We start from the raw sequence: 26,985 nt of genomic DNA, 5'->3' as shown, positions 1-26,985 counted from the left end.
TTAACTAATCTCGAGACTATCTCGACTCGAGGTCGAGGCATTGTTTGTAGACCGGTTTGATTTATTTTATTATCTAATTTATCTATTTAATTCGTTGTTTATCAATTGGTACTAGTTTAAATCACATATCCTTAAAACCACAATATAAGTTTAATTGTTACTCAATTTTTAGGGTAAATAATATTCATGTTATAATCTCGATATTATAATTTCATTATTACTTATTCACAAATGCACTACATCCCAAATCAAGAAAGAATAAAAAATAATCCATTAACAAAAAGGTGAAAAGTAAAAGCAAGAAAACGCTGAGGAATTCCCATAAGGCTTGAGGAAGGGCTCAGCTACTCTTCCAACCAAACTTGCTGACAAAAGGACATATCTTAAATAGCCTTTAAATGGGAGAGAAAGAGCCAAATCTAAAGTCTTTGGATGATTCAATGCCTAAAAGCCCGTCATCAGTGGCTGCGCCTGCAAAAACAGACATGGCCAAAGCTTCAATTTCATCAGCATTAGCTCCTCAACCTTCTTGGTTCACTGCCAAAAGGTATCATTTCGCAATTTTTTGAATTTATGTACGTTAAATGGAAGAAACCAAGGTTCCTGGGATTTCTTCATTGTTTCGATACTTAAGAAGCAAGAGCCTTTTTTTCCCTTAAATTTGTCTGATGAACAGTTTCTGAAGAAAGATTTGACTTTAGAGGTATTAATATGGTGATGTAATGCTCATTATCACTTTGGGTTGTAATTTTTTTTATTTTTTATTTTTTATCTTGGCTAGAGGATTGTAATTTTTAGAGGGTTTTTTGTTGTCATTATTAGATACTAGAAGTTCATGATCTATGTCTGCGGGTAATAGAGAAATGAATGGATTAATTTTGTAAGGGTTTTATTCACTAACTGTGAAAAACTTTTAGCTGGTAGGTTACTTAAAACCTCAATTATAGGTATATGATCTTAGTGAGTAATGTAAATTGATGACCTGGGAAATATAGTAAGTCACTGCTAGTGTATATAACTTTATTCTAATGATACTTGTAGGGTTGACAGAGGATTTAATTAAAGCAGCGGCTAATGTATTTGATCTGAAAAAAAAACATATGGCTCTTAGAACTGGAGTGTCTATCACTATCCATTTTATAGGTCTTATTGTTATCTAGTACCAAGTTATATTAGCTTATGACATTTCTGCTGCCCATTGTCAGGTTACTAGCCATATTCTGTGTGATCAACTTGTTAAATTATGTGGATCGTGGAGCTATTGCGAGCAACGGTGTTAATGGGAAACGTAGTGAGTGTACTAAGAGCGGTACATGCTCTTCTGGCAGTGGAATCCAGTAAGATTTTTTTTTTTTTTTAAAATGTTTGTGAAATTTCATTACAAGTTTGCTTGGTTCCCAAGTGATTGATCAAAAGGGGAAGATGTGTATTTGATGTTCACTGTCTAAGTTTCTTCCTGGAAGATATTTAGTGTTTTGCTTTCTAATATTCTTTATTTTCTTGATGATTGACTAGTTATTGTATCCAAGAGTCCAATGATGTACTTATTATACTTTCCCTTGGATGATCAGCTATTGGATAATAACTATTCCTTGCTAAATTTAATGATTGGAACAGCCATTAAGTTGCAAATCTGTATGCTGTTGCTCAGACTTAATGTTAATCTTTTGTCTATTTCTGCAGGGGTGATTTTAACCTGAACAATTTTCAGGATGGTGTTATATCATCTGCTTTCATGGTTGGGCTTCTCGTGGCATCTCCAATATTTGCCTCCTTAGCCAAGAGGTGATAAATATTAATGCATCACAGGTTTGATGTTGAGATTTGATGTGTTGAGGTTGAGGCGTATTTCATATTTAAGTGCTATTACTGTAAAAAGCTAAGTTGCTCGGACTCGGGTGCGGATGTCCGATACGGGTGCAGATCCAGAGGTTAGATCCTTCATAATCTAAATTTTATGATTCGGGGGTACGGATCCAGGTACAGATACAACTGCAAGGATTCGGCTAAAAATAATTCACATATCTAAAAATAGAGTTATAAAAATATGTTTAATTTATGAGTTATGAGACATTTTGTGAAAAACTTACAAGGTCTTTAAGAAGGAGAAAACATTGATCAACATAGAAATTTCTATATTCAAGATATGCCATTTTCTTCAATTTCACCCTATTTTTTTTAATTTCAGTATCATTGTATCTGTCCCGAATTTCTTCATTGATTTTGGTCAAAGTACCCAAAATTGGTTGACCAGATCCGATGCGGATCCCACACCTACACCCACACAACCGCACGTTGTGTCGACTGCTGCACCGAAAGTGAAGAGTCCGAGCAACTTAGGTAAAAAGTATATTTGAAAGCACCCTACAGAAATAAGCATTGCATTTCACTATGGAGATCATTTTTATCTAGCCAGTGAATATAATGAACTACTTTATTCTCATTGTACTCATTCTTTTTACCCCATTTTTTTTAGTTTGTCCCAATTTACTTGGTACGCTTTCTTGAAGTTTCAATCTAATATAAGATTTAATTACTTAAGATTCTTTTGTTTAATGTCAAACATCGCACTTTCCTTTCTAGGCCATGCCAAATCATTGATCACTTTCTGAAACAATTAACTCGCCACTTATTCTCCCACTTTTACTCTTCCTAGCATTTGAAGAAATCAAAAAGTATCCTTCATCTTAGAGGGATAACCAGGTGAAAATGACCTCTCCACCTCCAATCTTGAGGTTGAGGGTTCGTGTCACCACGGGAGCAAAGTGGAGAACGACCATTGTTAGGCAGGGCGGTTGGGGTGGTCAGTTTACCATATAAAAAAGTAAAAAGAAGAAAAGGATCCTTCATTTTACACTTGGACCCACTTGAACCGTTGAACGAAATAATCCATATTTCAAACTCCAATTTGTTGTAGGTTAACGGTCTTTTCTACAAATCATTCAAAGTCAAACAATGACAATCAAATTGAATGGGAACTAAGTGCTCATTTTTTACAGTTTAACTATTATTTTAAGCATGTCTCTTCCTTCCAATGCACATGATATTAGTGATATAATTTGTCAACGAGTGGATTTGAAAACTTACATAATATTTCTAACCAGTAACTAAACTTTGTGTTTAACTTACCACTTATATTAAGCGCACTATAATCTGGATCAGTGCTTTCACCACAGCAAACTTCATAATTTGCTTGCCCTTCCTTCTATGGGATTAGTATATTGTTAAGAATGTTCATAAAACATGCAGTGATAACCACCAATCTAATCTTGAGATGATCAACCTTACCTTCAGCACTTACCTCTCCTTTTTCCGATGGCTCTTCTTGTTGTTTTCAGCTTAGTTTTTTCATCAATCATTCATCAGTGATTGCTTTTGAAACTTTGTTCGTTTTTATATCCTATTTTCATTTATGGTTAACAGAATTTATTTCAGCAGTGGTGGGAAATCCTTTGATATCACAGAAATCAAAGGTCTAGATGAGGTTTGGTTTGAGTGGGTGGAGCGTAAGTCAAACAACATGAGGAAAATGACTTTAAGCAGGAAAGTCATGCTGTGGATTTGTGGAATTCTGCACATTGCATCTGAAGGAAGGGGAAATGACCTTAGGAGATGGAAGATCAGAGATCACATGTAAACCTTTTTCTGCGCTAAAAAGTACAATGATTATGGCAGGTTCATTAGTGTTGTAGCAGTTCAGGAGCGCAAGGCAGTAATCATTTTGCCAGAAATAACATTTAATGGAGGGTGGAGAGATTTTGCTCTTAAGATTGAAAGGTTCATAAATAGGGAGGTCCCAGTCATTCAAAGAATGCCCATCCCAGTGAAGCAAATTCCTCCCAAGTCAGATGAAAATCATGCTTATTTGGAGGCTTTCAGAGCTGACAAATGGAAAGCGAAAGGATCCTCAACATCTGCTAGTGCTTCCAGCACTAATCGTATCACAGTAGTAGGGCCTGAAATCTCGGATCACGACGTTCTCTCCAGATGCCTGGTTGGAAGCTTCAAATCTTCTAAAGAACTTCCAACTCTATCGGACATTCGAAGATGGGCTAGCAGTAAATGGAGCTCAATCCCAGAGGTACAAATGTATGAAATGCATGGCTCCAAATTTCTTTTCGAATTTCCCTCAAGGAAATTGGCAGAACACATCAGAGTAGGAGAATGGAAATGGAGAAATCTGCTGATGAATTTTGACTGGTGGACGCCAACGACTGGATGTCTTCCTGCAGGCGCTACTCTCGATTGGGTATGGGTGAGACTTCTGGGAGTTCCTCTTCATCTCTGGTATCAAGACATCTTTAAACAAATTGGGGACAAATGTGGGGGTTGGATTGAAACTGAAGAAGAAACCACCTTGAGAAATCATCTGAAGTAGGCCCGCATTAAAGTCAAGGGTCCTTTTGAGCAGATCCCTAAATCTATCGAGCTTGAAAAAAATGGTGTTGTCTACACTATTCCGGTGTGGTGTGACCGTGTGAGGCACCGGCGAGCTGGAATTTTACTAGCAAAGATGAAAAGCTAGAAGGAGGGTTCAGGGAAAGTAGACTTATAACTGGGTCTACAAATGAGGGGTTGGTGCACAAGGTTCAAGGGACAGCTGGTTCAGACTCAAATTTGAAAATAAGGGAAGATATTATCATGGGGCCTGTAATTAAAGGCCCCGCCTACTAATGGGCCTGTTGAACTGGGCCAAGGAGTTCAACTTACAAAGTTCAATCTTGGTATTTCAAAAAGCCCAGAAATGGGGAATAAGGTCCAACTTTCAAACAAATTTGATATTCTCGATACAGATATAAGTGGAGATCCATTGATGGATGAGATTACTTCAAACCAGCTGCTAAGGGATTCTGAACTCAACTCTCTCCCTCTTCTTATTTCTGAAGGTGACCAAGTCGCTTATGAATTTCCTAGTACTGAGGGATTATGCATGCGAGTTTCAAGAAAAGATGACAGGGAAACAATTATGGCGGGGGATTTCACTCCTTTCTCTCCTAGTGCAATGAATCCTCTGCAGATATTTGATTTTAATGAACGGGAAAATTGGTTGGTGGACGAAGCTGATCCTTTGGACACTCACTTTCTCGCAGCAGAGTCAGATGCTTCACTATGGGTTCGTAAAAATATTTTAAAGATGAGCAAGTCTTATGGGGTAAATTTTCAGGGGTGTGAAGAAGAAGCACTATCACTCTTCATGAAAATTGATAGGCGAAGGCAAGAGAAAAGATTGGAGACTGCTGTGAAAACAGTATCTACTCCAATTAGGAAGAAGGGGAGTATGGAGGTCCAAAATTTAGTTTTCAACATGAACTTTCCAGAATCAAGCTCAAGGAACAAGGGGAAATCCATCAGCAATGGTTATCAATGAAGGTAAAAATCTTATCCTGGAATGTTAGGGGATTGAATCGAAGAGTCAAGAGATCTGTAGTCAAAATGTTAATAGAGAAATGGAAGGCGGACGTTTATTGTTTACAGGAAACCAAATTGGAGGGGGATATTAAGTGGTATGTGAAACAAATTTGGGGGAATGAGTGGGTCAAGTTTGGTTGTTTAGAAGCCAGTGGAAATAGGGGTGGCATCCTTGTATTATGGGACAGTAGGGTTTGGAAAGGAGAGGTGATTAATATAGGGAGTTACACTATCACTTGCACATTTGAGTCGCAAATGAATAACTTCTCATGGCACTTGACTGGAGTATGTGGGCCGCATAAAAGATTGGAAAGAAGGAGTGTTTGGTGGGAAGCTGCTGCTTCTAGGAGACTCTGTGCAGGCCCTTGGGTTGTTTGTGGCGATTTCAATATAACAAGATTCATGGATGAAAAGAGAAATGGCAATTCCATCACCAGAGCCATGACTGATTTTACTAGCTTTATTGAAGATATGAAACTTATTGATCCTCCACTACTTGGAGGGATTTATACTTGGACAAAGAGCAACAACTCTCATATAGCATCTAGAATTGACAGAATTTTGTTCTCTTCAGAATGGGATGAAAGCTTCAGAAGCATGAGACAATCAGTACTTCCTAAAGTATCATCTGATCACACCCCTATTGTTCTTGATTGTGGAGATTGGGAGAATGCTAAGTCATATTTTAAATTTGAAAACTGGTGGCTGGGTGTTGAAGGGTTTAGAGACAAGGTGGCTCAGTGGTGGTTCTCTTTCACCATTCAAGGCAGACCCGATTTTATCTTGGCACAGAAATTAAAACTCTTAAAAGGCAAACTCAGAGAATGGGGATCATCACAAGGTGAGAATCTGGAAGTCAGGAAAACAGATTGTCTGAATAAACTACTTAATCTTGATGCTGCACAGGAGATTAGGGACCTCACTGAAGATGAACTTATACAAAAGGCAAGTTTGGCCATGGATCTAGAAGAGATTGCAAAAACTGAAGAGATTTCATGGAGACAGAAATCAAGGGTACAATGGCTGAAACAAGGGGACAGAAACACCAAATTCTTCCATAGGGTGGCCAATGCAAACAGGAGGTTTAACACCATTGACAGACTCAACATCAATGGTATACAGGTGGAGGATTTGAATACTATCAAGGTCGAGATCCTATCCTTTTATCAGCAGCTATACAAAGAGCCAGAGGAATGGAGGCCAGATTTCAACTATCCACATGCCTCTAAGATCTCTGAGGTGCAGTGGTTACAAAGAGAGTTGGACGAACAAGAAATTTTGGAGGGCCTTAGAGCATGTGCAGCAGATAAGGCCCCTGGTCCAGATGGATACACTATGGGTTTCTTCCTCCATTGTTGGGAGGTGATCAAGGTGAATCTCTTGAACACTTTTCATAATTTTCATTCTCAAGAATAATTTGAAAAGAGTTTCAATGCTACTTATTTAGCTTTAATCCCCAAGAAAGTGGGGGCAGGAGACTTGAAGGATTACAGGCCAATAAGCTTAACAGGGAGTGTTTATAAGATTATCTCTAAGGTCCTGACAGAGAGATTGAAGAAAGTGATTCATAAGCTGGTGGATGAGCAACAAATGACTTTTATTAAAGGCTGACAAATTATGGATGCATCTCTAATAGCTAATGAATGTGTTGACTCCAGAATCAAAGAGAAGATCCCTGGCATACTGTGCAAACTAGACATTGAAAAGGCTTTTGATCACATCAATTGGAGTTTTCTTCTGATGCTGCTCAAAGATTTGGGCTTCGGAATCAAGTGGATCAGGTGGATCCAATTTTGTATTACAAATGTCAGATTCTCCATCCTTATCAATGGATATCCTGAAGGATTGTTTCCATCTCAGAGAGGCTTAAGGCAGGGTGATCCTCTCTCACCCTTCCTTTTTATTATTGTTATGGAAGGTCTGAATTGCATGATCAAGAAGGCTAATATGGAGGGGTGGATAAGGGGGTTCAAGGTGCCTAACAATGCTAGTAGCAATATGGAAATCACCCATCTTCTGTATGCTGATGATTCTTTAATTTTTTGTGATGCTAAAGTGGAGCAAGTGACACATCTGACGTTGATTTTGACTGTTTTTGAGGCCATCTCTGGCCTTCATGTGAACCGGAGGAAATCCCTGATCTACACTGTTAATGATGTCACAGATACTCAAAGATTAACTGGCTCCTTGGGATGTGAGGTAGGATCCTTGCCTACCACTTATTTGGGGTTACCACTGGGTGCAAAGAGCAAGTCTCGTCAGATATGAAATGTTGTCCTTGAAAGGTGTGAAAAGAAGTTGTTTAGATGGAAGAATAATTATTTGTCTATGGGAGGGAGGGTTGTACTAGTCAACAGTGTGTTAGACTCTCTTCCCACCTACATGATGTCACTGTTCCCATTACCAGCAAGCATTGAGAAGAAGATTGATGCTCTGAGGAGGAATTTCACATGGCAAGGCAATAGAGAGAAACAGGGTTACCATTTAGTTAAATGGAAAACCCTTACAACTAGCAGAAGAGAAGGTGGTAATTTGAAGCAACACAATAAAAGCCTACTCATGAAATGGCTTTGGAGATTTTCACTAGAGGAACAAGCTTTATGGAGGAAGGTGATATGCACAAAATATGGGATTGAAGGTGAAGGTCAGTGGAGCTCAGGTGCAGCGGCCAGTCCCTATGGAGTGAGTGTGTTGGAGATCTATTAGAGCTCTATGACCAACTTTTATGAGCAACACCAGCATAAAGGTGGGGAATGGAGCAAAAACTTCTTTCTGGAAGGATGTTTGGATAGGAAATTGTCCATTTAAAGACAGTTTCCCTGATTTGTACTGCTTAGCACTTCAACCTGATGCTACTATTGCTGAAACCTGGAGCCAGCAGGGTTGGAATTTCAGTTTCAGAAGATTTCTCAATGATTGGGAGGTAACCAGAGTGATTGAGTTCCTTAAGGTCGTGGAAACTTTCAAGGGACCAGTTGAGTAAGTGGATAGACTGACATGGGATAGCAATTGCAGAGGAGTTTTCACTGTTAAATCTGCATATGAGGGCCTTAACAGATCAGTCCAGCAGCAAGGGCCTTGGTTATGGAAGCATATCTGGAGTTTGAAGGTTCCTTTTAAAGTTGCAGTATTTTGTTGGCTAGTGGTCAAACAGGCTGTCTTGACTCACGAGAGTTTAATGAAGAGAGGAATGCTCCTGTGTTCCAAATGTTTCCTATGTGGTAAGGCCACCAATGAAACAAACAGTCATCTCTTCCTTCATTGTCAGGTCACCAGTAGATTATGGCAGCTGTTCATGAGTATGAAAGGTCTAAGTTGGGCAATGCCAAGAGATACCATGGAGCTTTTGTTTGTGTGGGACAACTTAGCAGCTGGAACAAGTCAGGAGAAGTGGTGGAGCATCATTCCTGCATGTATTTGGTGGACAGTTTGGTTGGAAAGGAACTCCAGGTGTTTTGAAGATTTAGCCAACTCTGAATAGAAGATCAAAATGAAATGCATATTTTTGTTTCACTTTTGGTGTAAAGAAGCTTTAGTGCAAGATGTAGAGTCCCTAGTTGATCTCATTGGGTCCTTGTAACTGACACAAGTCTTGCCTTGTTTTTGTCTTTTTGGAAGTCTTGTAACTAGGGTCTGTTTCCATTAGCACTATCTTTGTGCTAAGTTCAATTTTTAATGAAATATGTTACCATTTCAAAAAAAAGTAAACACCTAACGACATCCTAAGTTGCGAGGACTCTTCATTTTTGATGTCGAACTCGTCTCGACACGACACTGAGACGGGTGTGGGTGCGGGATACGTTTGGGATTCGGTCAACCAACTTTGGATACTTTGATTGGAGTCCATGGACAAATTTGGGGGAAAATTGAGATTTTGATTTCATAAAAATAAAAGATAAAACAAATTTAAGACATGGGAAATGTCATACGTTCATCTTTTTGTCTCATATTTGTTGCTACAATATACATGTAAGTTTTTCACAGAATATCTCTCAAAATTAGGATTTCTTTACAGCTCTATTTTTATAATGTTGAATTTTCTTAGCCGAATCCCAGCACCCGTATCCATACCTAGATCTGCATCTCCGAATCTTAAAGTTAAGATTTTGCCGAATCCGACTCTCGGATCCGTATTCGAAACAATTAACTCGCCACTTATTCTCCCACTTTTACTCTTCCTAGCATTTGAAGAAATCAAAAAGTATCCTTCATCTTAGAGGGATAACCATGTGAAAAGGACCTCTCCACCTCCAATCTTGAGTTTGAGGGTTCGTGTCACCACAGGAGCAAAGTGGAGAATGGCCATTGTTAGGTAGGGCGGTTGGGGTGATCAGTTTACCATATAAAAAAGTAAAGAGAAGAAAAGGATCCTTCATTTTACACTTGGACCCACTTGAACGAAATAATCCATATTTCAAACTCCAATTTGTTGTAGGTTAACGGTCTTTCTTACAAATCATTCAAAGTCAAACAATGACAATCAAATTGAATGGGAACTAAGTGCTCATTTTTTATAGTTTAACTATTATTTTAAGCATGTCTCTTCCTTCCAATGCACATGATATTAGTGATATAATTTGTCAACGGGTGGATTTGAAAACTTGCATAATATTTCTAACCAGTAACTAAACTTTGTGTTTAACTTACCACTTATATTAAGCGCGCTATAATCTGGATTAGTGCTTTCACCACAGCAAACTTCATAATTTATTTGCCCTTCCTTCTATGGGGTTAGTATATTGTTAAGAATGTTCATAAAACATGCAGTGATAACCACCAATCTAATCTTGAGATGATCAACCTTAACTTCAGCACACTTACCTCGACAGTAAACACCTAGCGACATCCTAAGTTGCGATGACTCTTCATTTTTGATGCCGAACTCGTTTCGACACGATGCTGAGACGGGTGTGGGTGCGGGATACGTTTGGGATTCGGTCAACCAACTTCGGATACTTTGATCGGAGTCCATGGACAAATTTGGTGAAAAATTGAGATTTTGATTTCATAAAAATAAAAGATAAAACAAATTTAAGATATGGGAAATGACATACGTTCATCTTTTTGTTTCATATTTGCTGCTACAATATACATGTAAGTTTTTCACAGAATATCTCTCGAAATTTAGGATATCTTTATAGCTCTATTTTTATAATGTTGAATTTTCTTAGCCGAATCCCAGCACCCGTATCCATACCTAGATCTGCATCTCCGAATCTTAAAATTAAGATTTTGCCGAATCCGACTCTCAGATCCGTACCCATATCGGATACCCGCACCCGAGTCCGAGCAACTTAGATCAAACTATTTTTCCCCTTGAGGTAAAGGAACTATCTGCCAAGTATCATTATCATATAAAACAATCATTTTCTCAATTTATCCTGATACCAATCTGGAGGATCCATTATCCCTGCCACAATCATAGCTATTTTGACAGTGGATAAGTTTGTAACAAAAGCATATTATGTAGGTGAGAGATAGTGATAACTTAAGAAACTATAAGTGAGTAGTTTGATTACCTTTTCAAACAGCTTCATCCGATGATTGCTTGACTGAAGCAGAGAATGTCGTTAAAGAAGGCAATGAGTCACCATGTGGACTTTTTGTACTTAGCATGAACAAAAACTTCAACCAGAAATAACAAGCTTCAACCAAAGTCCATCAAAGCATTTTCTCGGGGTACTCTCATCTAAGGGTTACAACTTACAAATGCCATGAACCTACTACACATAAGTATTTTGTCTCAGCAAATGTAACATCCAAGACATCCACATACTTCTCATCCAATCCACTAAAGCCATCAAATATTACATTCAAGACATCCACATGCTTCTCACCAAATCCACCAAATGTATGTACAGTTCTTGTCATTCCAACTTTTCTGACTCCAGCTCTTTCATATATGAACCTAGTTGGAGCACATCTTTTTAATCATTCCAGATAGCCAGACCAAGTTTAATTAAAAGTATACAACACCCCATCCTCACAGGGAATCCTTATCTACTTTAGAATTGACATACCCAAAGATATTGTTTCAGTTGTATGCCTATACCCTGTGGCGTGCCTTTTATTTAAACAATTTCACATACTTCTTACTTTTGTTCTTGTGACTTGGCAGTGTTAATCCATTTAGACTTATTGGAGTTGGACTGACAGTCTGGACCTTTGCTACTGCTGGTTGTGGCCTGTCAATTGATTTCTGGTCCATTACCATATGCAGAATGTGAGTAGATTATGCTGGTTCTTTCAATAGCTGTCTTCTATTACTTGTTTTTTGTACTTCTTTTAGTTTTTTTCTTTTGGTGGGATGTTGATCCTATTTTTTTTCTAAATTTATTTCCTCTACCAGGCTGGTCGGTGTTGGTGAGGCATCTTTTATCAGCCTTGCTGCTCCATTCATTGATGACAATGCCCCAGTTGATCAGGTTTGATTTGCAGTGTGATTCAGTTATGCAGCGGTGCTGACTCTGAGTACCTGATGCATGCTTGTACTGCTGTTCTTTTGTTTCTGTTTTGAGGCTAAAAAAGATTTTGATTAGTTCTGCATGCTAATATCTGTTGCTAATGCGATGGGTTGTTCCTTTGCTTGTAGTTCTGGTTCATTAATGTGCAACATTCTTTACGCTTATGAGACAATGTGTAAGCTTTTGCATCCTTTCATTTTAAAAAAACTAGTCTCTATGTTCGTGCGTTGCACGAGAAATGCGTATTGAAAATAATAAGCTTTCAATCGCTTATACTGTTGAATATGCACAAAGTAGGAAGTTTAATAATCAATTCTTTAAAATAAAAAATAAAAAATATATAATTCAAATCAAGTTATCAACAACATTTTTGACATAATATAGGAGGAAAAAATGGAACTAATTAAATATTTTAGAATCACAATGTTATATCATTAAAATTGTAAACTCACTTTAAAATACGATATTATTCACTATTGTTTGTGAAGCGATGCTGAATAAGTATGAAATATATCTAATATTTGACTTGTTTTGGTTCCAACACATAATTAACTTCCCGAACTATAGATAATATTTTCTTCACACTTGATTGTCTAATATTTATAGTAAGAATTATAGATAATGAATATAGAATTTGATTTCCATTAAAATAATGAATGGACGAATACGTTTTCTTTACGAAGTGGACTCTAAGAATGATATTTTGACTTGGACTCTACAATATTTGAATTGCTTTTCCGTTTTTAGACATTAATGTTTAAGATATAATTTAATTATGGAAGGGCATAATAGGCAGCTAATATTTTAAGGATATTTTTGTCGTTCAACATTTAGCGTAGAACATTCGTGCTTTTATAATAATATAGATGTTATGTCTATTTAACTTTGTGAGGTGTCCAATAAGGTATACACGTATTAATTGGGGCAGCGATTACCTTTGCTGTACATTTGAAGGATTCTCTGCATTGACATGTTACCTAGTCCATGGATTACCATGTTTCTTGATAAAGAAGTGCAATCACAATTCCTATAGTCAAATACTTAATATTAGTTTACAGATATGTATAGTGTAGTTTTGTCCCACATTGGAAGAGGAGTAATATTTCCTTATAGTGTATAACTATAAATAGGGACCTCTTGTATTGTATTTATCATCCAATATCAATAACATATTTTCTCCCGTGCCTTCTCAGATGGTATCAGAGCATTAGTGAGAAAAGATCGTTGTGCGTCATTCCAGCGTTAACCGGGAAGAAAGAACTTAGTCATCGTGCAATTTTTCCGGTGACCTAAGGCTTGTCTAAGTGAAAGTCACTTGCCACTTTCTGGCCATTTTTTCGCTAAGCTTCTTCAGGACAGTGTGCTCTCCTCAAAATTCTGAGCCTACCCATCTAATTCAAATCAAATTCCGACCACTTTTATGTTTTTCCGGCGTGAACAGTGACCTCTCCGGCCTTTTTTTGAAAACATTTCTTCAGGACAGCTTGCTCGCAAAGGAATTCCAAGTCTATCCATCCTGGTTACGACAAATTCTGACAACTTTGGAATTTTCCGGCGAGCTACAGTGTTTCCGGCGTGAACAGTCGGCACAAAACAATGTTCTGTTTTCCTGCTGTAAACAGTGTTTTTCAAGCTATTTCTTCAGTTTTCTCACAGGAGTTATTTATTTCCACTATTTCAAGTTAACCCTACTGCTACAAATTGTAGCGACATGGGAACCGATGCTTTGAATAGTCGGATGGTTTCTTTAGCAGAGTATATTGAGTTCCTTCAGTATAAAGCATGTAAGCAGACATCTTCTGAGATAGTTTCTGTTGTTCAAACAGGTAATAGCGTGACTTGTTTCTCCCAATCTTCATCCTCTGAGTCTTGGGTCATTGATTCAGGTGCATCAGATCATATTTCTGGTAACAAATCTCTTTTCACTACTATTTCATATTCTCAATCTCTTCCAAAAGTCACAATGGCCAATGGGTCTCAAACCATGGCAACTGCAATAGGTCAAGCAAGCCCACTTCCTTTCTTACCTTTAGATTCAGTCATTTATGTTCCCAATAGTCCTTTTAATCTTATAGCTATTAGTCGCTTAGCCAAATCACTTAAATGCGTTGTTTTATTTTTTGATGACCATGTTTTTATATAGGAACGCAGTACGAGGCGGATCATTGGTACCGGGCGTGAATCAAACGGACTTTATTACCTTATCCTTGCTAAATCATACGGACTCACATCTTGTCTTCCTTCTACAACTTGTTCTGTTATTGATTCACCAGATTTATTACATAAACGGTTGGGACATCCCAGTTTGTCAAAACTTCAGAAAATGGTATCTGGTTTATCTCACTTGTCAGCTCTAGAGTGTGAGTCATGTCAGCTCGGTAAGCATACCCGCTCCCATTTCCCTCGGCGTCTTGATAATCGAGCAGAGTCACCTTTTACTTTAGTCCATTCAGATGTTTGGGGTCCTAGTCGGGTCAGTTCCACCTTAGGATTCCGCTACTTTGTCAGTTTCATTGATGATTATTCCAGGTGCACTTGGATATTTTTGATAAAAAATCGATCTGAGCTGTTTTCTATTTTCCAAACCTTTCACGCTGAAATTCAAAATCAATTTGGGGTTTCTATTCGCACATTTCGTAGTGATAATGCCCGAGAGTATTTTTCTTCCCCATTTCAGTAGTTTATGAAATCTCATGGGATTATTCATCAAACATCTTGTCCGTACACATCTCAATAAAATGGGGTAGCTGAAAGAAAGAATAGACATCTTATTGAAACTGCTCGTACCCTACTCATACAATCTCATGCTCCATTGCGTTTTTGGGGGATGCATTTCTTACATCTTGCTATCTTATTAATCGTATGCCATCTTCAGCTATCCAGAACCAAGTTCCATTCTCTGTCATGTTTCCCCACTTACCTTTGTTCTCTCTTCCACCCCGTATCTTTGGAAGCACTTGTTTTGTCCATAACCTTACTCCAGGAACAGATAAGTTAGCTCCTCGTGCTCTTAAGTGCGTATTTATGGGTTTCTCGAGAACACAAAAGGGGTATCGATGCTACTCTCCTGACCTCCAGCGGTACCTTATGTCCGCTTATGTTGCCTTCTTTGAAACTCAATCATACTTCACAGGTTCAGGTCATTACTTAGATATTTTTGAGGTACTACCAGTTTCATCTTTTGGAGATTCAGTCACTCCAGCTCCACCACCTACAACTCCAGTTGTAGTTTCACCACCTATAGCTCCAGTTGTAGCTCCACCACCTATAGCACTCTGCAAAGGTGTACGATCCACACTTAACCCTAATCCCCACTATGTCGGTTTAAGTTATCATCGTCTGTCGTCACCTCATTATGCTTTTATATTTTCTTTGTCCACTGTTTCTATCCCTAAGTCTACAGGTGAGACACTATCTCATCCAGGATGGCGACATGCTATGATTGACGAGATGTCTGCTTTACATGTCAGTGACACTTGGGAGCTTGTTCCTCTTCCTGCAGGTAAGTCTACTGTTGGTTGTCGTTGGCTTTATGCAATCAAAGTCGGCCCGGATGGCCAGGTTTATCGGCTTAAGGCTCGTCTTGTTGCAAAAGGATATGCTCAGATTTTTGGGCTTGATTATAGTGATACTTTCTCTCCCGTGGCTAAAGTAGCATCTGTTCGTCTCTTTTTGTCCATGGCTGCTGTACGTCATTGGTCTCTTTATCAGTTAGACATTAAGAATGCTTTTCTCCACGGTGATCTTGAGGAAGAAGTTTATATAGAGCAACCACTTGGTTTTGTTGCTCAGGGGGAGTTTAATGGTTGTGTGTGCAGATTGCGCAGGTAACTATATGGTTTGAAACAGTCCCCTCGAACTTGGTTTGGTAAGTTCAGCACAATTATTCAGGAGTTCGGCATGACTCATAGTGAGGCTGATCACTCTGTGTTTTATCGGCATTCTGCTCCTAATCTGTGTATTTATCTAGTGGTTTATGTTGATGATATTGTTATTACTGGTAATGATCAGGATGGTATTACTAATCTGAAGCAACATCTCTTTCAGCACTTCCAGACTAAGGATCTGGGCAAATTGAAGTATTTTCTAGGTATTGAGGTCGCTCGGTCTAGCTCAGGTATTGTTATTTCACAGCGGAAGTATGTCTTAGACATTCTTGAGGAGACTGGAATGATGGGTTGCAGACCTATTGACTCTCCTATGGATCCGAATGCTAAGCTTCTGCCTGAACAGGGGAGCCTCTTAGAGACCCTACGAGATATAGGAGATTGGTTGGCAAATTGAATTACCTCACAGTGACTAGACGTGACATTTCTTTTTCGGTGAGTGTTGTAAGTCAGTTTATGGATTCTCCCTGTGATAGTCATTGGGATGCAGTTGTTCGCATTCTTCGGTATATAAAACCAGCTCCAGGCAAATGATTACTATTCGAGGATCGATGCCACGAGCAGATTGTTGGGTACACAGATGCTGATTGGGCAGGATCACCTTTTGATAAACGTTCTACGTCTGGATATTGTGTTCTAGTAAGAGGTAATTTGGTCTCGTGGAAAAGCAAGAAACAGAATGTAGTTGCTCGATCTAGCGCCGAAGCCGAATATCGGGCCATGGCTATGGCGACGTGTGAGTTAGTTTGGGTCAAACAGTTGCTCAAGGAGTTAAAGTTCGGAGAAATCAACAAGATGGAACTAGTGTGATAACCAAGCTGCTCTTCATATTGCGTCAAATCCGGTGTTCCATGAGAAGACTAAACACATTGAGATCGACTGTCACTTTGTTAGAGAAAAAAATACTTTCAGGGGATATTGTTACAAAGTTTGTAAAGTCGAATGATCAACTAGCAGATATTTTCACTAAGTCTCTTTCTGGTTCTCGTATTAGTTACATGTGTAACAAGCTCGGTACATATGATGTGTATGCACCGGCTTGAGGGGGAGTGTTAGTTTAATAGTGTAGTCTTGTCCCACATTGAAAGAGCAGTAATATCTCCTTGTAGTGTATAGCTATAAATAGGGACCTCTTGTATTGTATTTATCATCCAATATCAATAACATATTTTCTCCCGTGCCTTCTCACACTTAAGATATTGTAGGTTAGGCTCAATTGAACTCTCTTGTTGGCGTGCTTAAAGCAAGTTGTGAGGCAGTTATTCCTTTTTAATTGGTGGATCTGTCGAACATATCTAGATGTCATATTCAATTCTGTTCATGATGGTATCTGACAGAAAATGAGCACAACCAGGCTTTATGCAAGTTGTTTCCTAGAATTATCGTTTTCCGCTTTTACTAAACTGTATGGTACCATGTTTTTATTGTTATTCCTTAAAAACATGGAGAAGATGCTTTGATATGGACAACAATATTTCATAATGGAAGTGAACACTCTTTCTAATTCAACCTTCTTGTATATTCCTATTTTGTCATGTCTACAAATACATCCAATTATATACAGTCTGATGTGATCACTAGTTTTAACATGGTTCTTCAAGTTTATAGCTGCTCCATGTGTACCTGCTAAACGTATCTGCTTCTCATGTTATGTCTTTAATGTAATTTCTGCATGCTAATTGCCCTTCTTGTCAGAAAACAGCATGGCTGGGAATATTTTACATGTGCATCCCAACTGGGATTGCTGTTGGCTATGTATATGGCGGATTGGTGAGCTCGCTTTAGTTGCTATGACTTAATGTTTTCTTGTGTAATATTTTTCTTGCGGAGCATGTCAAGTTTTACTAAAGCTCCACTCTATGGTAGGTTGGAAGTCATCTTGATTGGCGCTGGGCATTCCGGATAGAGGCATTGCTGATGCTTCCTTTTGCAATTTTAGGTTTTGTGATGAAACCATTGCAATTGAAAGGTGACGTAATATTGATCTTTGAGTCCTATCCTATATGCACTTTGATTTCTGAACATGTTTCTACAGGGTTCTCGCACACCGGTTCACAAAATCCAGTGACTTCTGCGCAAACTTCTTGCCCAGAAGCAGGTATGTGCACACAATCACTCATATGGGTTTCATTTCACTTCCTCTACCTAGTTCAACAGGGTTCATGATTCGTGGCCTAACTTTCAGCATTTCACTCACAAGGTTCCCATATCTGGATAATGTGCTTGCGAGGTGCATCCTCCGAAGATGTTACTCTGTGAAGAGAAATGTTATATAAGCAAATGGTTGCCAAAAACTAGGAGGATCACACATCTAGATAGCAAGTTGTGTTGGGAGAAGTTCTTGTTTTGCACAGATGTGACACAGCTAGAAAGACTTTGATTGGGCACAAAATTAAAAAAGAAAGACTCTTGTAACTGTGGTCTAAAACAAGCCAGAGATATTTGTGTGGCTATAAATCATCTTATTAAGGGTACAGTGGGAAATTTGAAGTTAAATTCTTCTAAATTTAGAAAGGTATCATTCTTTTTGGAGAGGGAAAGGACTAGAAGTTCAAGTAAAAGAAGAATTCTTCATCAGCCAAGTATCGAACCTATCTTTATAATTAAACTGTTAGCTACATTCATAATTGTTTTTTCCTTTTCAATTTCCTCCCATTATACTCTGAGGATCATAGTAGGAGCGGGTTTTCTAAAATTTGTTCCCTTACATGGGGGAAGGGGAAGGGGAAGGGGATAGTGAGAATTCAATCCACGCCTATTGCTCCCACCGGTACCATTAGATTATAAAGCCTTGGTGGTAGTAGAAGAGGGTTCTTTTCATAGAAATAGTGATGTTTGATTTTTGCTTCTGAAAACATTTGGTGCTTTATGGGCATCTTAGTTATGGATGTCGATGATACCTGCACTATATATTGTCTCTTTTTGTCTTCTTGAGCCGAGGGTCTTTCGGAAATAGCCTCTTTACTCTCCGGGGTAGGGGTAAGGTCTGCGTACACTCTACCCTCCCCAGACCCTACTTGTGGAACTCACTGGGTTGTTCTTGTTGTTGTATCATTCTTTTTGGGACAACCTAAAAAGGAGAGTGCGTCACATAAATTAGGACAGAGGGAGTAGAAGTTAGGTGGACACTTTTGTAAGGTACAACTAAAATGAGAGAATGTCACTTGAAATATTTTGGCCTATCTTATGTAGATTATGCACCGGTAAATAAGTTTTGATTTAATGGAATAAATTTTGATTTGCGCATGATGGTCGCCTTGTTGGAAATAGGTCTTCCTTTGACTGATTTCTTCTTCAAGACTTTATTGGTATGAATGCTGGGAGTTAATTTTGTGTGTGCTTTTTTGCTGCTATTGCTTAAAGTGGAGGAACGATTCATATAAATTTGGCTACTTTGACTTTGTCTAAAGGTTTTACTCACTTTCATAATGAAACTCGAGATTTAGGATGAACCAAAATCATTGTTTGCAGCTCTTTCATTCATATCATGTTGATTTTATTGCCTGTACAACTTAAGAATCAATTTACCAGTATAAAGTGACGAGTAATTCAAAGTGGTCAGGAATAGGTAGGTACTTCAGCTACAAACATTTAATACAAACATTAAATGAAGATTGCTTCAATAAACATTCTTTAATTAAAACTCTGGTTCAAATATATTTGAAACTATAGGCCACTAAGAGATAACTCTCGACTGTGATAAATATGGTTAATGTTACGTCTTTTCCTTATTATTTGTTTTCTTTACTAGGTTCTTTCTTTGTGGTTATATCGATGTCACCATAATTTGATCTCAATCTCTTGTCATTAATGCAGTTGCTTCAACTAGTATTGATGGTTCGTACCCAATAAGAAATGATTCCAAGGATGAGTAAGGAACCTTTATAAAACCATGGTCTATGACAGCCAAGATTTACCATCATTCTTGCAAACATGATTGTGATAGGAAGTCACCGATGACTGTAGACGACTTTACCATGTGTCTTATTTTTCTCTCTTCTTTTGCAGTTCAAAAAGTGCACCCAGAATTTTGAATCAGTTGACAAGATTTTGGAAGGATATGAAGGCGCTTTTGCTTGACAAGGTCTACGTTGTGAATGTCCTAGGTATTGTATTCACTTGTGCGACTCTGTCGTTTTGATGCTTTTTATTTTTACTGGCATGTGGTGAACCTCTTTTATGCTTCCTACTACTTTTTACAAATTTGATGATATCATCTAATGCACTAAACTAGCTAGCACTCAATTGCTATGTACTAGATTCTGATTTCTTCTACTTGCATGGTTCCTTGCAGGATACATAGCATATAATTTTGTAATAGGTGCTTATTCATACTGGGGACCAAAGGCTGGCTATTACATATACCATATGGTAAGCATTTAGAGCCATTACTTCACTTCATAACCATTCTCAAAAGAAAAGTGTATTTTTGTGTAAATCTGTTGATAAACTCTTTCTTTGTCTCCGAGATCGACATTTCTTTACAAGTTTAATGAGCCCAGTTGGTAAATACTCCATCCTGTTACATTATTTTTGTTGCATGAACTGGTTATGGTTTTCATCTTATTGTGGATCAGTCTCGCATTTAACCAAGTTAAACAAAAAGCACCAGTTCATGTTAGCTGATTTGCAATTGGCGCCTTCTGCAGAACAATGCAGATCTGATGTTTGGAGGTATTACTATCGTATGTGGAATATTTGGAACCTTAGCAGGAGGCTTTGTTCTGGATCGAATGACTTCCACAATATCCAATGCGTTTAAGGTAGACATTTCGCATTCTGAAGGTTTTCTTTTTAATATCTAAATCCTTATAAACAAATAAAAATATCTAAATCTCTTCTTATTTAATCCTGTGTCCTGTGTTTAATTCGAATATCATGTCCATTTAATCTGACATCAACTGGACTTTCTCAAACAAGGGTTGTGAACCTTCAGGAAAGTTATGTCCCCTCCCCCCCACCCCCCCCAAAAAAAAAAAAAAAACAACTATTGTGCCTCAATTCCAAGCAAGTTGGGGTCGGCAACATGAATCCTCGCTGGCCGTGTCTCTCCTATTAAGCTCATCTCATATCTATATTATACAGAAAATAGAAATAAATGAATACTGCTAGAAGTTCTCTGTATTTTCTATATATATATATATATATATATATATATATATATATATATATATAGTTTCTCGGCTACGTGCGTTGCACGTATATCCCTGTTAATTGTTATCAAAATTTTCTGCATATTAATAATAATGTATGATTCCTTCATTATTTACCAGGTTTAGCAAAACTTACAGCATGCAAATAGAAAGGAGTAGAGATATAGAAACAAGCTTTTTCATTAATTTGATAAGACTGAAAAAACAAACAAGTTCTAACAACTTCAACATTTTCCTCTGAAATATTCCTAAAAACAATGAACAGCTTCTAATAAGACTAGTACACTGCGGGAGTAAAAAGTTTGCAACCACACCTAACTACACCTATGGTCTTAAGGAGACAACAACATTATATATGCGATTCATGTTCATGACATTGACTAAGAGCTCCCAAGCTCTTTCTCATTCCTCACAAGTCACAACCAACTAAAAGTGCCTTGATATGATTGTTTTCTTGGTGTAACGAGTAGCATTTTCTGTTAACCTATAACAAACACAATGACATTCTAAGTTTAATTAGCAGAGAAATTATATATTGATTAAGATCCATTTGAGGTATGTGACAAATTTGAATGTTATCCTTGCCAATTCATCTCCAAGAATCAAAGCATTTCAACAGACTTTTATACGCATCTTTGCTATATATCTGGTGGAAAAGACAAAATAAACTATGCATAATAAGACTGAATATGAGAGGAAACAACAACAACATACCCAGTATAATCCCACATGGTGGGGTTTGGGGAGGGTAGTGTGTACACAGACCTTACCCCTACATTGTGAAGATAGAGAAGCTGTTTCCAATAGACCCTTGACTCAGGAAAGCATAAGCACCACAGTAATGAGAAGACATACAAGAAGGGACAGCACCGAGAAGCCATGTAAAAGCGACATAAAAAACAACAAGATATTAAAATGACTAAAATGAAAGAAACGACAGGTAGTCAGAGAAACCTAATACCAACAGAATACGAGAGTACGTACTAATACTACCGGTATGAACAAGAATATGAGAGGAAACAAATAAATCAAATTTATGTAGATCTTCTTCTCCTTCAACAAAATTATAGCTCCTGAATCTAACTCCAATGATCTCGATTAGCATATAAGTGTGGCAAGAATGAAGAAATAGAGGGACATCAATTGTTCTTCAACGACCAAGAATTCAAGAACTACGTACAGCCATAAGAACTGGTCAAGTACAAGGTGAAACCAAATTTGTCTTAAATATTATAGACTTGTGGCTCTTCGCCTCCTGGTAACTGCTGCCCATTCAAAGTAAATTATACATAGTGTAACAATAGTCTTTTCAGCTTTGGATTAGTTGAACTTGATTTTTGATTGTTCAATATATGATTTTCAAGAAGAATATAGTAATAGCAGGTACCTAATGAAAGAAACTCAATTATATTATTATAGTGATTATTATTATTATTATGATTATTATTATTATTATTATTATGATTATTATTATTATTATTATTATTATTATTATTATTATTATTTTACGTGTCTGTACAATTATCAAGATGAATTTGGTTTATGCTAAATCATTGAATATAACTTCTCAAATTCTCCACCTTTTGAGAGAACGAAGAGGAGAGAGCCTATTATAATTTTGCTTGTTTGTAAATTAAGCAATAACATAGTTGTTAAAGGGCATAAATGTCGATTAATCTTACATGGGCATTTTAGTCTTTCGACTCTTCACTTTGTGCTTCACACTTATACAAATACATTACCAACACATTATAAAATGTGTAGTTATGTCTTTTCCCTTCAAGAACTAAACCCAACACTAATTCTCTCTCCGTCCGATCCCCTCCCCTTCTTTTCTGCACACACCCAGAACCATGTAGGCATAAGAACGAAATGGGGTGAATGTTCAGCAAGATCTACTCTTATCCGAAAAGCAGTGCTGAATATGCGTTTTTATATGCATCAGAGAATCTCCTTAGTCATCACATTATCACAAGTATTGTAGCACTTGTTTTGAAGAATTCCCGAAACAATGCCGGAAAGCCAACAATTAGTGCAACCAAAACTATTCAAAAGCCAACCACCACTTTCCTTTTTTTTTTTGGTTCTTTCTGAAATTCCCTGATTTCCCTCTCAATTTTACCTTTGATTAACAAACATGGAAGAAAAGGAGAAAACTGAAGGACTGCCTTTATTGGAGAAAGAATGGATTGGAGAAGTTCGCCAGAGAAATAAATAGACAGGAACATTGCCGTAAAAAAGAAAAGGGGAAACAGGATTTTCCAATGAAGAGGAAGAACGGGGTGGCGTGATTGTTTTTGAGGAAGAGGGAGTATTGGTGTTTGGATTTTTTGCTGGAAAGACGAAAAAGTCCCTCTTATTAGAAATTTTGTTATGCATTAGTAAGGGTACTTAAGAGAATTAGAAAATGGGTACAATGCTAACATACTACCTTCATGAGTATGTTGGCAAGACTCATATATATATATATATATATATATATCAGTAAAAGGCCCAAAAAGGAAAACTGGGTGGCACCAAAAGCCTTGACCTCTTCTCTCATTTTTCTGGAAAGGGGGAGCAAAGAACAGCTAGAGCAAAGGACAAATTGTCTCCAGTTATCGAAAATGTTTGGGAAGTTGATCCCTCTCGTTATATTTGAAATTACTCAATCGATCAACCTTGTCTTGTATCGTGGTACTTATGGTATTCTTTGCATACAGTTACATTCTTCTTGTATCTTCGTCTTTCCTGAAAATGGTGTCTAAGGCATAGTAAAAGGTAATACATCATTTTGAAATAGGTTTTGAAATAGGACCTTAGCCCTCCCTGACGTGTGTGTGGTCTATTACTCATCTTGTGGAAGAGAATGAAATGATGAAAAGATTCCATTGCTGCACTCTTGTGTCCAGTCCTGCAAGTAATGTCAAGGCATCATGACATCAGAATTGCTACAAACACTCCTATAGTTCTCTCAGTTTCTTTTGTTTTACCCATTAGATGGCTTTTTACTGAGATGGGGGCCTTATGGATGTCTATTTTTTACACTATAGTGCATCCTGTAGAATTTCTTCCCCCTTTTGAATATTCTGTTGCTTGATTTTGTTCCTTCTCGCTGTACCAGGTTTAGCTTTTCTGACATGCTGATGGTGCTGATAACAGCAGTAGTGTAGGCCACAAATACCTTCTTAGACCGTTTATTCATTTGGCAATAATGTCGTCCAGGTTTAGAATTTTGTGCCAAGACAAGCATATGCTCAATCAAGAGAAAAGTAGCAATAAACCTTATTATCCAATGCTTGTTCAGTCATAAACCTCAAATTTATGGTGTTTGTACAAACCCTGTAATGAAAATTGGTGTACAGTTCTCACTAGGATGAAAAGTATCCAGGAAAGGATTGATTCTTCTGGCTATACAGCTCTTCTTGTTTCAGTTTAGCACATTCTCTGATTGATAAAGTTCAGTTATCATGTTAATCTCACCTATTTTCCTGTGGTGTATGTACTTGATATCCTTCCAATCCCAGCCACTGATGATGTTAGTGTACGTATTGCAGCTTCTTTCAGTGGCAACATTTTTTGGAGCGATATTTTGCTTTGCTGCCTTTTGTTTTAAGAGCTTGTATGCCTTCATTGCTCTTTTTGCAATTGGAGAACTGCTTGTATTTGCGACGCAGGTAATTTTTTTTTTGAATCATTTCGTATTGCCTACTTATATATCATAGCGCTTTTTTGATCATGTTATTTCTCAGCAGCATGCTTTATTGGAAGAAGATACCTTCCCCTTTTTCTTTGGTTCCTGTCTCGTGTCAGTAGATGTTGCATATGAGATCAGAAGTCTAATTTTTTAAGGCAAAAATAATGATTCAGAACTATTAGAATTGGTTTCCAATGATTGGTGGTATCACTCAGGCTTTTTCCTTTCTCTTGGGTGTTTCCTAAATCAGTAACTGGCTTTTATATAGTTACCTCCCGTACCCCAATTTAATTTAACATACTTTTTAGTTGTATTTATCTATCATTTGATGACTGTATCAGCCAGTTTCTTTTCTTCTTTAACAATATACACCACGAATGCAGGGCCCTGTAAATTATGTCTGTCTGCATTGTGTCAAACCAAGTTTGAGACCATTGTCTATGGCTATGTCCACTGTTTCGATTCACATATTTGGTGATGTGCCTTCCTCTCCTCTGGTGGGGGTTCTCCAGGTTTGTGTTATTTGTTTTGCAGTAAATATTTAAGGCCGTATGTTGCTGATGCAATTCTTTTTTTCTCTAATTAAGTCTATGACAGTGGTCAATGGAAGCTGTAACCTGATGTTTTAAGCCGTACAGTACGGCCGTACTGATTTAGAGTTTTGTTATGCTACCAACAGATAAATGTGGCATGAGGCATCATCATTTACCAAATTATACATTTAAACCTCTTAGTCTATAAACAGGATTTTCTGTGTCAACACATATCCCCTGTGATGACCAAGTGTTCGAACAAGCTTCCTCGTGTCACCATAGGGGATATGTGCTCACACAGAAAAATCCTGTTTAGATATTTGCTTGATTTCACATGCAATTAGTTTAATCAGGGCACGTTTCTTTAGTTATGCAATTAGGTATCCTTGGATAGAAAAGTGGGGTGGGGGGGGGGGGGTATTCTTGAGGGGAATTTTGAAAAGTTTAGTTGTGGAAATCAAGGGACAATGATGAGAAATTCAAATATTTTCCGAAAAATAGAACTCTTTCTAGCGCTTCTTTAGAAATGATAAGAATGTTCTTATGAATGTCTTGTTATTAGAAAAATGAGTTCTAAGACATGACAAGCCTTTGGATTTGGTATCCAAAATCATCAAGTTGCTTTGTAATGGTGCAGTTGTGGTATGTAGTCTATCAAAGATGTCCATATGGCCAAATGAACCACTTGTCGAGGCATTAAATTATTGGATTTAATTTTTATGTACTAACAGTATTACTTGTTAAAAACCAACTGACCTGTACATATCGGTGTGGATTAGCAACCTGGAAAAGATGTCAAGTAATTTACTACTCCTATAATCGGTTAAACTTCACCATAATTTCTTTGCTCTTTCAGTGTAAATTTGTATACTAAACTATTTTTGAGAATGACCTGTTATGGGTACGCAGTTCTTGCACTGCTAAATTGTGGCAATCATATAGTTGACTCTATGGTACTGCCGAATATTTGACATATAAAACTGCTGATTAACATTATCTTTTTACAGGATCACATTAACAATTGGAGGGCTACTGCTCTAATCCTGACATCAGTACTGTTTCTAGCCGCTGGAATATGGTTTATAGGTAAAGATGCTGCGTTTTCTTATTATGATTTCAAAATTTTATCCTCCAGAATGCATCCGTTTAATGTGGTTCAATAAAAGTTTTGGATTAAGCAGGGCGATTAAATATTGAATGTATGTTATGCAGGTATCTTTCTTCATAGTGTTGATAGATATAATGAAGAAAATGAGCATCAAGTTAGTATTGCTGATAGATCAAACACAATTCCACTTCTTGAGGAGAAATCTGCTGAAACAAGTCCAAGTCTCTGCTGATTCCCAGTTTACACTTAAACAAATGAAATGTGAATTTCTTGTATTATTATCTTGTTTGCAAATTCTGGTCCACTTGCCAACGGAAAAATTACTTATATGTGTTGATGGGAATCATAGGAAGCTTCTTCATCTTCCAGGTGCGCTAAACTCACTAACAATTATTAGAGGTACAACTGGTGGTCAAGAGTTACAATTTCGAACAGTACAATATATTAAAAATTGACTCCTGTCGTATTGAGCCTTTTCTATTTCTGTTAATCTATGGAAATAATACTCAATAATAATTATATTAGATTTATTATTTCTGTAGTTAATTTTGTAATGAAATTTCGTCATATTATTGCATGTTTCATGTTTCTACTACTACTCGTGACAGGGGCGGATGTAGTATATTACTACCGGGTTCAATTGAACCCATAACTTTTGACGGTGAGTAAAAATTTATATGTAAAAATTTATTAAAATTATAAAAATAATAGATATGAACCCATAACTTTAAAAGTTGAACCCATAAAATTTAAAT

The 26,985-nt window shown here is 37.4% G+C and overlaps 1 protein-coding gene across 1 annotated transcript; it reads left to right on the top strand.

Moving 5' to 3' along the window:
- The first annotated feature begins 296 nt into the window (after positions 1 to 296).
- LOC104121700 (probable sphingolipid transporter spinster homolog 2) lies at positions 297 to 26,771 on the top strand. The gene is made up of 16 exons (XM_070196882.1): positions 297 to 547; positions 1,206 to 1,337; positions 1,684 to 1,785; positions 11,528 to 11,632; positions 11,759 to 11,834; positions 17,456 to 17,530; positions 17,627 to 17,729; positions 17,796 to 17,858; positions 19,577 to 19,631; positions 19,769 to 19,866; positions 20,055 to 20,131; positions 20,410 to 20,523; positions 24,450 to 24,569; positions 24,973 to 25,101; positions 26,130 to 26,208; positions 26,335 to 26,771. Exons 1-16 carry the CDS (start codon positions 399 to 401, stop codon positions 26,460 to 26,462), a joined length of 1,605 nt encoding a protein of 534 aa, XP_070052983.1. The 5' UTR covers positions 297 to 398; the 3' UTR covers positions 26,463 to 26,771.
- The last annotated feature ends 214 nt before the right edge of the window (positions 26,772 to 26,985 follow it).

Source organism: Nicotiana tomentosiformis, chromosome 3 (assembly GCF_000390325.3).
Source record: "Nicotiana tomentosiformis chromosome 3, ASM39032v3, whole genome shotgun sequence".
NCBI lineage: Eukaryota > Viridiplantae > Streptophyta > Magnoliopsida > Solanales > Solanaceae > Nicotiana > Nicotiana tomentosiformis.
The sequence above is the reverse complement of the archived record's forward strand: the minus strand, read 5'-3'. Positions and strand labels throughout refer to the sequence as shown.